Source organism: Diabrotica virgifera, chromosome 3, assembly GCF_917563875.1.
Source record: "Diabrotica virgifera virgifera chromosome 3, PGI_DIABVI_V3a".
Lineage (NCBI taxonomy): Eukaryota > Metazoa > Arthropoda > Insecta > Coleoptera > Chrysomelidae > Diabrotica > Diabrotica virgifera.
The window spans coordinates 196,496,990-196,510,199 of record NC_065445.1 but is presented as its reverse complement, the minus strand read 5'-3'; the positions used below and the strand labels follow the sequence as shown (position 1 = coordinate 196,510,199).

The 13,210-nt window shown below is 32.6% G+C and overlaps 1 protein-coding gene across 1 annotated transcript; it reads right to left on the bottom strand.

The window, feature by feature from the left end:
• Positions 1-4,090: 4,090 nt before the first annotated feature.
• LOC126882671 (uncharacterized) lies at positions 4,091-12,944 on the bottom strand. Its single transcript, XM_050647646.1, has 2 exons — positions 12,887-12,944; positions 4,091-7,102 (listed from the first exon to the last, which is right to left on the bottom strand). The coding sequence occupies exons 1-2, from the start codon at positions 12,942-12,944 to the stop codon at positions 6,552-6,554; spliced, it is 609 nt and encodes a 202-aa protein (XP_050503603.1). The 3' UTR covers positions 4,091-6,551.
• Between the last annotated feature and the right edge of the window lie 266 nt (positions 12,945-13,210).

Here is a 13,210-nt window from a genome sequence, read left to right as displayed (position 1 = left end):
CAGCTATTCACTTCTGTTGAAGTTTAGGCTGTGTGCTACCAGACGAAAATACGTTAACTTGGTTATTATGTTTGCGGTTGTATTTTAAATATTATTATTTTTTTTATTTAGCTAATACCTCAACAACTAATGGCCATTGGCATGGTAGGTACGGTGAATTTTTGCAGTTAGGTGCCTAGTGTCATGTGTAGTGTGTGTGTTGAGTAAGTGTCTTGTTACTTTGCAAAGTCGACTTCATTCTCTTTGCAAAGAGATGCTAATTGTATCCGAACGTCTGCGGTCCCTCCGGTGAGTACTGATCCCACAAGGACAGAAACTATTTTCATTTATTAATTTATAATAAACGAAAAATTTCTAACCCTGGTGAGATTCGAACTCATGACCATTCGGACCTTTCGATCCAAAGGTAGGCGCTCTTATTTATTCTATAAAATATTGTTTATTTACATAATGGATTTGCCAAAAAGTTATAAATACATTGTAATCAATGTAAATAAATACAGAGTCGACATTAGAAATGAAGAAGACATGAATAAATGGCTAAATGAATACAAAGCATATGAATTTTGCACTAAATAACGCACCAAAGATCCAATAGAAAAGTCCTAGGTGCCAAATACATAATATACCTACGGAATGTTTAAATGCGGACGGGCATGTGCTAGTTGTGTACTGTGTAGCTCTTGTTGGCTCTCGACAAATACTAATTCGCCGGCTATCACTATTTAAACATATTCTGGTTTCGTCTGAAAAAATTACAAAATTTTAAAATTGTTGAAGGAGCTCTATGCGTCCGCGAGACCACTGGTGGTGGTGCAAAACATGTTTAGGCTGTAGCAGAGGAACTCTTATTGGTTGAAAACTCCTAAAAACTGACTCTAAAATTCTTATTCTCATTGTAGTCAACGATATTCTGACTCGTGTACCATACCTGAAGTCTCTTTGGAGGGCTGGTACAGACATAGAAGAATTTCTACGAATGGAGATTCTGATATATCTATTCTGTTGCTCATTGTCTTCAGAAACGTATTCCATAACAGTGACACATCATTCTGAGAAACATTCACTCTTTCCGACACGAACCGCTGTGTATGGCCTTCTTCAACTAAGCAGGCAGAAAAATATTTGTCTGGCGCCATGCAACGCGACGCAATGCAACCTGATGCGATTGGTTACTTGATCGTACTACATAATTAGTATAATAGATAAAGTTATACGACCGTGCAAGAAAAATTCAGATTTCACTTTTTCTCAAAGTTTTCAGTCTCCCTGAGTTTAAAAAGCAAAAAAATAAAAGTCGAAAGTATGTACTTATGTACGTATATCGCTATCGCCCAGCAAAAATTAGATACTGGGCCAATTTTAATAAAATTCGGTATGAGTAAGTTTAAAAGAATTTTGTCGAGAAACTACTACTACTACTACTACTATCGGTTTACAGCGTTCTCCGACGCCTTCCGACTCCTAACCGCCATTCTTCTCTGTTTAACCATAGACCTGGAGGGATTTCTCTTTCCTCTAGTTCTTTTTTAATTCCCTCCCTTCAGCTTCTTCTAGGCCTTCCTCTTTTGCTTCTCCCTTGTGGTATCCATGCCATAATCTGCTTAGGGATCCTCTCATCTGGCATTCTCTGTACATGGCCGTACCATACTAGTTGTTTTGTTTTTATGTCATCAATTATATGTGTGACAGAAGTCCATTTCTGTTACTAGTAACATTTTCTCGGTTCTTTGTTTCAGTGGCCAAACTTCACTGCCATATGTGATTATACTTTTAAGTGTGCTATTGTATATGAGCTGTTTGTGCGCTTTAGATATTGAGTGGTCCCACAGAATGCCGTTCATCATGGATATGGCTTTTCTACCCTGTATGTTTCTGTCTTTTATAGCAGCATCGAGTGTTACATCTTGAGTTATCTTCATGCCCAAGTACTTTTATTCATCGCAGTGTTTAATTTCTACCCCATCGTCTAATGTAATGGACTGCTTTGTTCCTCCAATACACATGGCTTCAGTTTTCTTAATGTTGACGTCGAGAACCTAAGTTTTTAAAATAAATCTCTCAGAGTAGGGGGGTTATTTATGGTCCATTTTTGCAAATTTTGACTTAAACGAATGAAACTTGATGCATAGTTAGGAAAAATGAAAATAACGTAATTTGACATTTCCAAATTTAAAATGACGGCCAATAGGGCCGACCTCCCAGGCGGCACATTTCCTTACCTATCTAAAAATCTATTTACGATAAATTTAATTTGAAAAGGTCGTTATATTATAGTCTAAAGATGGGGCGATATAAAGAATACTATAGTTTGTTAGAAAAAGTTATATGCCTATATTTAAGGCGCCAAAATTTGACAAAACTTTGAACTAGATTTTCTCAAAAATGGCTTCAAGGAATTTGTTTATTTTTTGATGTATTTTAGATGCCCTATTATACCGTTTAATTAAATGACATTAGTCAGATTTTTTAACTCCCCATAGGAAAGTTATAAATTTTTTATAAGGAAATATTCGAGTGCCCGTACATTCCTTTGTAGTAGAAACTAAAATTTGAAATTTGGCAGACATATTTTATTATGGTACTTTATTATCTATTATCACATTAAATTTTACCCAAAACATGGCTTCCAGTTTAACCGGAAATGGAAAAAAAATCTAAATTTTTTATACATGCCTTGTATATTTTTACATATTTTGAAAGAATATAAAATCACCTTTCCAATGACATAAAACTCGTTGCTATAACTTAAAAACTCGAAAAGTTACAGTAAATAGAATTTTGCTATAATTTCGTGTGTCGTCTGTCACACAAATAGAGTGGTTAAAAATTATGGAATAAATTTATTTTTTCGAGACTAGATCACTTTGGAGAAAAATTCCCAGACAGGTAGATTTATATTTTTAAATTATCATTTTTTGACATTTGTTTCATAATAGCGACGTCATCCATTTGAGGGTAATGACGCAATCGATAATTTTCTTAAATGATAATAGGGGTCGTGTGCTGGCTCATTTCAAAGGTTATTCAATTCTCTATTCATTAATATAAACATTAACATCTTTATTTTTACAGGGTGGCCAAAAAATTGTTTGAATTAAATTAATTGACACAAAAAGAAGAATGCACGTAATTTATTTAACTCAAAATACATTTTATTGCTGTCAGAAATAAACATTGCTTTTCGCTTGAATTAAATGTCAAACAGCCACCCAGCTGTCTCTTGGTAGTTTAAACATTTAATTTAAGCGAAAAGCAATGTTTATTTATGCAATAAACATTTTTGTCTATTTTCTGACAGTAGTAAAATGTATTTTGAGTTACATAAATTACATACACTTTTCTTTTTGCGTCAATTAATTTATTTAAAAAATAATTTTTTGGCCACCCTGTATAAACAATGACCTTAATCCTTATGTTACTGAATAGAGAATTAAATAGCCTTTCAAATGAGCTACCATACAACCCCTGTTTCCATTTTAAAAAATCATCGATTACGTCATCACGCCCAAATGGACGACGTCACTATTATGGCATATATGTAAAAAAATTATAATTTAAAATAAAAATAGACCCGTCTCGAAATTTTTCTCCAAAGTGGCAAATTCTCGAAAAAATGAATTTATTCCATAATTTTGAACCTCCCTGTATAAGCCCGATCATAGCAGCCCATAGAAATAGAATGAAATGCAAAAATTATGTAAACTATTAATTTCTCAGAAAAAATTAACTAACTTGAAATGAAAGTATGACTGATATTCTATTGATTTATGCAATAATATATAGGGTGTTCCCCGAAATATGGCATCGAACATTTTCTCAAAATCTATTGAAAATTTTACAAAAATATTTTTATAAAAGTTGCAGGATTTAATGATATGTAGAATCATAAAATATTATCTAGTATAATTAGTCTCTAAAATATCAAAATAATGAGCAATTTTGTTATTTTTTATAGAATGCCATTATCTAGTACGATAACGATAATATATTGGTACGATAAAGTTCTCGGGCAGTCCTTCCGTCCAGCGTTTTTAAGATAAGCAAATAAAAGTACTGTTTCACTCAGAGTGTTGTTTAATTTATTCCAGTATACATATTAGATAAATCACAAATTCGACTGAGTGACAGGGAAAAGTAAAGTACTTTTAAATTTTGTAAAATTTAAATCCTTGCTGAGTGCTTTCGGCTTATAAAGCCATCTTCAGAGTTATGCTACAATAAAAGATATCTAATGAATAATAGGAAACTTGCATAAAAATTATATTCTAGAAATATTACTGATGAATGTTATTTAATGCTGTTAAAAGAACCACAGTTTACAAAAAAACTCATATTTTATTATTATGAAATAAATATAAGCAATTAAAAACTGTAGAATTTAAATTAATCTTTCAACGGGAGGAATCGGTTGTGACGTCAGACAGTTTGTTGGTCGTCTCTATAAACGGGCGAAAGCGATAAGTATTGCAACGCTGCAACGGTACATTATGTGATAAAATCATAAGGAATCATAAAATCGTAAAGAATTAAAAAGAATTAGTATTAAAAACATAAGGTTCTTTGTAATACTATGGTAAATACCTATTATATTGTATATTGCATTAATATAAATATGTTATAATATTAGGTATTATATAATTGCATTCATTATATTATTATTGCATTGTGTAGCAAAGAAGTGAACATAAAATAAGTATAGTCGGTTCGCTGAACTCAGACACAACTGGCTAGTGATTTTAGTCGGTATTTTTTTTTTTTGTTTTTGGCCAATTTTGCCAAAATTGACAAATTTTCTAACTATTTAGTAATTATTAACCACTTTGTAATTATTTTTTTTTTGCAAATTTTACCAAATTGGCAAAATTACTTACTAAAATCACGAGCCAGTTTAGCGAACCGACTATACTTATTGAACTAATATGTAGATGAAAATAGAGTCTGATTTTTATACTCACATTAAAATGATCTTCACATGTCTTATGTGAAATATCTTTCTCATTTCTTTTGCATGCCTTTAACCATTTTAAACGACGTTTTTGATCTTGAGTTACACGAATAAATAGTATTCAGGGCATTTTATAAGTGGTATTGGAACACATGGAAAATATACAATATTTGTAATATTGTGTTTGTGTTGCTTTCATGCAGATTGTTACTTCCATTATTCTAATATACTATATAAAATCTAACCTTCCAAACTCAATGTTTTTAAATCAACGAACTGTCAATTTTAAATACAAACAATCTTCCAGTGTTGCCAGTTCTTTGTTCTCTTATCCTGGAACGAGCAGCGTGACGTCACATAGCGTGCTGCGCTTTTCGTGTTGGATAGCTGGCGATCACAACTTTAAATGTTCATTGTAAATTAAATATTGCGATTTGAGGGTTGATATTTGGTATGTGTTGTTTATATATGTAGACAAATATAATAAAGAAATAAAAAAAATTGTCAAGTTCCCTATTAATCTTAGAATTCACAAAGTTTGTGAATAACCTAAAAAAAACTTAGAGAATTCTAAGATTCATTATTCATAAGAGGTATTTTATTGTAGTATAGCTCTGAAAATGACTTTATAATCTGAAAGCACTCGGGTAGGAATTATATTTTACACACTTCAAAAGTACTTTTCTTTTCTCTGTCACTCAGTTATCATAAGTGTGTACAAAACATGTCAGTCTTTACAAAAATTATAAATTCTTGAAGGTGCCCACTCACTAAGAAGGAAGAATGCGCAATTAAGTCTCTGCATGTTTGCAGTAAGCCCGTACTGTTCAGATCGACATACATCAATACCTTTGCTTTTAGTTCAGAAGTAGGGTTAAAGTGAACATGGCGCCAAAAAAGATCTTTTATTAATGGCAGTGGCGTGTGTTTGTATGCTTTATTTTTAATTTGCCATAAACAGCGGTCACTTCTGTAAAGGTCTGGGAATTCAGTAATAAAATCTCTCGACATGGTCATTATATCACTCATGGTTCTTAATACACTGTTTGTTTTCTAATAAAATGCTCAATAATATGAAACATCCATCGTACACCACTGATTGGAAATGAGACATGCAGAGACTTATTGCCCATATACTCGTTCTTCCCTGTGCGATGATAATTGCACCCGCTAAAAATCAAGACGATCCTGAGTTCGAGAGGCTGGGTTGCGCATTCCACATTTTTCACCACCACACACACTTTTAACGGTATGATTAACTGTATTTATACCCCGTATCATGCACATTTAAATCTTCGCGCTTCCTTCTTAGCGAGTGGGCACCTTTATATTGATTAGTGTATGACCAATGGTATGGCATTTTTACATCGTTGTGTATGACAAACAGTTGGACGTTGATGGCAAAGATGAAGGTTGTGTAGCAGATGTTGACATCGCGGTACCTTGGCCAGGATCAGACATGGGACTTATGGAAAGACGGGATACAAAAGAGGATACATAACCTAATCAAGAAATGAAAGGAGGGGATACAAAAGAGAAAGGAAGAAGTGGAAGGAGAGGATACAAAAGAGGATACAGGACCTAATGAAGAAGTGCTTGTGTATTATTCAACGTTTCCAGCTATTGTTCGAATTTCTGCCTCCGATACAAGTTGGCAAAGGGTCATACGTATTTTGGCTTGTTCTAACGGAGGAAGCTTCTTAACTGTTTTTGCCATACTTAAATAGAACATATCAACCTCATCCAAATTGTTTACGTCATTGTCATATCGTTTCATATAGTTTTCTGCATTTTTCTTCATGATTTGAACCATTTCATGGGCAGGGTTCTGACATTTTAGACTTGTAGCTGGACTGTAACAAGGTGATATCTGTTCGTCCTTTTCTCTCTCAGTTAATTCTTCATTGTCGTCTAATAACTCTGTTGAATGCTCTTCAAAATCTGGTTCTACTAGTATATTTTCATCATTGGTTCTTGTTTCTAAATTGCTGCAAGTTTCCCTCATTTCCAAAGACGGTATCAAAAAAGACATTTCTTTCTCAAATTTCCATGGTGCAAATTTTTTTGCTGCTTGGCCGCTTTTTGTCTTTCTTCGTTTTTTTGCTGCAATAAACGCGTTTCTTAATTTTGTCCACATAACCTTGATCGCTTCCGCTGTAACAAAAATATGTATTAACAACAATATTGTATTTACATTATTGTTCTGAAGCTATTTCTTTGTGGCATTTATGTAACTACCTACTATTCTATTTGGGAATTAAGCCACAATTTAACTTGAAAAATGATTTTATTGACGTCTCGACTTCCACTTTGGACGTCGTTCTCTAAATATAAAATATTACTAAATTAAACAAATTTTGTTGCTTAGTAAAAAAATTCTTCTTATAATTTAATTTAATTTGACTCATTCATATCGGCCATTCGGAAATATATTATACATTTTAAAGTAGAAGACTTTAAAATGATATTGCCAATATTTATGAATTGAGTTACTGGGACGACTTTATTGAAAGATAGTTCATTAGATTACATGAAATCAACTTTAACTTGAATATCCGAAAAAAAGTCATAGCATGTGATTTTCCCTTAAAAAGACAACCATATGCAATGGTGACAGTAAAATTCTCGTGTTAATTATTCCATAGTAAATTACGATGAACCAGAAAAAAACCTCAATATACTATCCCGACTTGGTAAGTATTTGGTCTTACACTCAGTTTATTCTCAAGACTAACACCAAATTCTGCTTTTATTGTATGTTATTTTAAATTGCAAATAATATTAATAATACATAGATATATAAATAAAATTAACTATAAATTATGTACTATCCTCCGTATGTTATTGACTTACTAATAGTGGTATTTTCTTTCTATTGACTTTCTCTTTTAATATGGGTAACCACATCCCATTGCATTCTACCAAGAATTTGTGACATAATTGATTTAATTTAGAGGCGCTTCTTTGATTTATCTCTTTTTACTATCTGTTTTTTTCAGGGCTATACTTGACTCTTTCCACTTTCGACATGACTGAACTCTATGTTCCTTGTTCCATGCGTGTTGACATAATTAAAATCTATCACATTCTCTATTTTTAGTATAATACTGATGTTCACTTATTCTAACGTTTAATGGTCTTGATGTGTCACCTAAAACTTGTTCGCATTCACAAGGTAATATTATATAAATACAATTCTTTGTTCTTTCTTGTTCATTGTTAGGTTTAATTTTAGATAAAGTAGATCTCAATGTGTTTGTTGTTTTGAATGTTGTAGAAATGTTGAATTTATTTCCTATTGTTGTAAGTTTTCCGGATAGTCCATGTACATGTGGTATTGATATTTTCCTATTATAGAATACCGTTGTACTTAGAACAACTTAGAACGGGATCCTAGAACATTCACAAGAAATAATATGAGGAAAGTCTCAATACCATATATAAATGGACTATCCCAGAAACTTAAAACAATAGGAAATAAATTCAACATTTCAACAACATTCAAAACAACAACAATGAACAAGAAAGAACAAATAATTTTATTTATAAAATGGCTTGCGAATGCAAACAATTTTATTTAAGTGAAACATCAAGACCATTAAACGTTAGAATAAGTGAAAATCAGTATTATATTAAAAAGAGATAATACGATAGATCTCAAAAATGTGTCAATACGCATGGGAAAATGAACATAGAGAGTCCAGTGGAAATATTCAAGTTTAGTTCTGAAAGAAACAGATAGTAAAAAGAGAAAAATCAAAGAAGCGGCTCTAATTATGCAAAATGAAACCAACTGTGTCGCAATTTCCTCGGTAGAATGCAGTAGTATGTGGTTACCCATATTAAAAAAGGAAGTCAATAGAAAGAAAATACCACGACTAGTACATCATTAACATATTGAGGATAGTACATAATTTATATTTTAGTATTATTTATATATCTATGTAGTATTAATATTATTTATAATTTAAAATAACATACATGCAAAATCAGAATTTGGTGTTAGTTTTGAGAGTAAACTGAAAGTAAGGCTTACCATGTCGGGATAGTATCATAAGTTTTTTTCCTGGTTTTTCCTCGTGATTTACTATGGAATCACTAACACCAGAATTTTACTGTCACCATTGCATGTGGTTGTCTTTTTAAAAACAAGTCACGTGCTATGATTTTTGTAACGGATATTCTTAATTTAATGTTGATTTCATGTAATCGAATGAATTATTTCATCTTTCAGTAAATTCGTCCCAGGAACTCATAAATATTGGCAATATTATTTTAAATTCTTCAATTTTAAAATGTATATTATATGTCTGAATTGCCGATATGAATGAGTCAGATTAAATTAAATTATTAGAAGAAGTTTTTTTATTAAGCGACAAAATTTGTTTAATTTGTTAATATTTTGTATTTCGGTAATGACCTCCAAAATGGAAGTCGGAACGTCAATAAAATTATTTTTCAAGTTAAATTGTGGCTTATTCTCAATTATAATTCGTTTCATTGTTTGGTTGGGATTTACCTACAATATAGGATTTAGTACAGTACGGGGTATTATCCAGCAAGTATGTAATTCCATAAGAGAAATTTTAGGTCCGATTGTAATGCAACCTGCTACGGAAAAAACTTGGAAGGTGACGGGAGGCTTTAAAAATAAATGGAATTTTTCCAACTGTTTAGGGGCCTTCAATGGCAAACATATAAGTATTCGATGTCCCATTAACAATGGATCGAATTTTTATAATTACAAAGGAAACTTCTAAACAATTGTTTCCTATTCTGTGCTTTTGGTATCTTAAGCGCTAGATGGAGAGTATTTTTGCGTTACTTGATGGAGGTAGAGCCTGATATACCGGTATAGGTGAAATTTGCTCATCATTTTAGGAACGATAACAGTCTATAACTTAAACAGTAGAACCTAAAAGAAAACGTATGAACACTGTGTCGTCACTTTATAGTGGCACATGCGTCGACAGTGGCACATCAAACTTTCCACTTGTGGACGGGATAAGAAATAAAAGGTACCTACCCTCCCTCACTCCCAGAATTCATTTTAGTTTTAAGTTCTATCTGATAAGATAGATAAATATAAATAAATGCCCATAAAAGTCACATTACTGAGATGTTATGTCTTTCCTATACTGTTGTACGGAGTTGAGTCATGGACTCTCACAGGCGCCACCTGCAAGAAAATTGAGGCTTTATCGTCGAATCCTGAAGGCATCTTATACCGACCACGTTACTAATGAGGGTGTTTTGCTGAGAATTTAAAAAGAAAAAGAGCCACAATAAAAGCAGCCGAAATCGAATACCTCGGTCACATTATGAGAAACAGCGAAAGATATGGACTGCAACTGCAACTAATCTTGCAAGGAAAAGTGGAGGGAAAACGAGGACCAGGAAGGCGAAGGATTTCCTGGCTGAAGAATCTACGCACATGGTTCAACACAACAACCAAAAGTTTTTTTAGAGCAGCAGTGTGCAAAGTACAGATTGTCATGATGATCGCCAACATCCGAAACGGATAGGCACTACAAGAAAAAGAAGAATCTGATAAGAAAATAAGACTCAGTCTAATTTTAACTCACCAGCCGCTTCCGCCTTCCTCCAGCAACAAAATCTTTATTTTACATTTTTATTTTTTTGAGGAATGCAATCAATTATATAATTTCAAAAATTTTACACGCATAGTTGAGGCTTTTACAAAACAAGTTCATTTTTTATATACCCGTAGATTAAATATACGTAACATCAAAAAAATTTTGTTTTTTTTGGGAAAAATCTTATAACTTTTTTTTGGAGATAGCTGCATGTCTATTTTTTTTATTTTATGTATTTTATCAAACACTATATTTGTATTTTTTTCAGATGTTACGTAACGTTCGCCAAGTTAAAACATAAAAAAACTGTTTTTAGGGTTTTTTTGGGGGGGGGGATTGAACGTGTTTCTCCCATTTTTAAATGTTCTAAAAGGAATCAGTTATGTGAATTTGTATACACCCTATATTAAAAAATATTGAGTTAATATATTTTGAAGTCTTTAAAATAGGGAAAATCCCCGAAAACCCACCAAAAACAGTTTTTCGGATTTTTGAAGGTGGCGAAACTTACGGAAAAATCTGAAAAAATTAGAAATATAGTGTTTGATAAAATACACAAAATAAAAAAGTTGGACTTGCTGACAGTGAATGGTTTATCCTTCCCAAATTCTATGCCACTGGAGGAATTGCTATTTTAGCACAATATTTCGATTCTACAATACTTTCTAGGTAAATAATGTACTCTTTATTTGTAACGATAAAGTCATTAGTTTTCGAGATATTTGAAGTTGAAAATGAAACAGCACAGCTCTTTTGATTAATGTATTGCGCTCTGTCATTTTTAACTTCAAATATCTCGAAAACTAATGATTTTATTGTTACGAATAAAGAGTATGTTATTTACATAGAAAGTATTGGAGAATCGAAAAATTATGCTAAAATAGCAATTCCGTCAGAGGAGTAGAGTTTGGGTGTGCAGTATCTACACTTTTTGGCAAATATGATAAGTGATATTTCAAATGCTTTTAAAGTACTGAATACAAATAATTTTTAAATTCCTAAATCAAACATCCCTATTACATAAATATTAATAATTTGTATCCAGTAATTTAAAAGTATTTGACATAGCCTTATCATACTTGACAGAAAGTGCAGGTACTATACACCATACTAAAATATGTTAAATAAAGATTTATGGCTTCTACCAGAGCCGTACGATAGGAGAAAGTGAATGGTTGGCCCTTCCCACATTCAACCCACTGGCGGAATTACTATTTTAGTGCAATTTTTCAATTCTCCAATACTTTCTATGCAAATATTATACTCTTCATTCTTATCGATAAAATCATTAGTGTTCGAGATATCTGAAGTTAAAAATGAAAGGGCACAATACATCAATCAAAATAGCTGTACCGTTGCATTTTCAACTTCAAATTTCTCGAAAACGAATGACTTTATCGCTACAAATAAAGAGTATATTATTTACGTAGAAAGTATTGGAGAATAGAAATATTGTGCTAAAATAACAATTCCGCCAATGACGTAGAATTTGGGAAGGGTAAACTATTCACTGTCCCCTGTCGTACGCCACTGGCAGTAGCCAGAAATGTTTGTTTATTATAATTTAGTAGGGTGTACTGTAACTACACTTTCTGCAAAGTATGAAAAGGATAGTCAAATAGTTTTAAAGTAGGGGTAAAAATGGTTATTAAATTTTTAAATAAAACACCCTGTAACTCAGTGACGAGGTATATTTTATTTAAGTGATTTGGGTTAAATCTTAATAATTTAAGGTCTAGAATCTACAACTCATAGATTGGACATTCTTAATGAATCACCATGTATAAAAAATAGACATGTTTTGTAAATGCCTCAACTATGCGCGTGAATTTTTTGAAATTTTAAAATTAATTGCATCCTTCCTTAAAATAATAAAAACGAAAAATAAAGTTTTTGAAAAAAAAAAATAATAAAAAAATTGAATTTAGTGACGGAGTGTTTATTTAGTTTATTTATCCCGTCCATAAGTGAAAAATTTGATGTGCCGCTGTCAAAGCATGTGCCATTAAAAAGTGACGGCACAGTGTTCATACGGACGTTTTCTTTTAGCTTAAGTCTATAAGTAAACATCAATAATATCTTATTTGACTAATTTTTGTACCTACTTGTTGAATTCATTTGCGTCAGTGGTGTCATGGCAAAATTAGCAGTGTGGGAACGCAGTGCCGAAACGCGCTGCTAATTTTTGTTTACAAAACCTAAATTCTCTATTATTTTTTTTCTTTTCTCAACCAGTGCGGGAACGGCGTTCCCACGCGTTCCCACACCATGACACCACTGATTTGCGTGGCTATTTTCTCCCAAGCTTCTTGCCTCATTGTTTGGTCCCTATAATATTTACTTTGGATGTCGTACAAACAGGGATGCTGCCTCACTTGGTCAATCAAAACAGATTCCATTATCAAATTGATAGCTGGGTATCTAAACACAGTTAACGTAATAAACGTGCAAGCCTAGTGTTCACATTGCACTGACGCGATGGGGCCCAACCCAACCCGATGCAACTCGACGAAAATCTGAATACTTGGATTTTTTGCTTCGCGTCGAACTGCATCGGGTAGGGTGGCATAGCCCTGCATGCGGTAGAGTGCAACAAACGTAAGTTTGGGGGAATGCGTAGCATTTCACGCAGACATGCAAACCGTTTCTACCAGTGGCGGACGGA

Bases quoted from the DNA above. Each gene is read 5' to 3' on its own strand.
- LOC126882671 (XM_050647646.1), bottom strand. From the start codon at position 12,944: ATGGAATCTGTTTTGATTGACCAAGTGAGGCAGCATCCCTGTTTGTAC. The intron at 7,103-12,886 runs GTAAATATTATA...TTTTTGTTACAG, and splicing joins CTGTTTGTACGACATCCAAA to CGGAAGCGATCAAGGTTATG.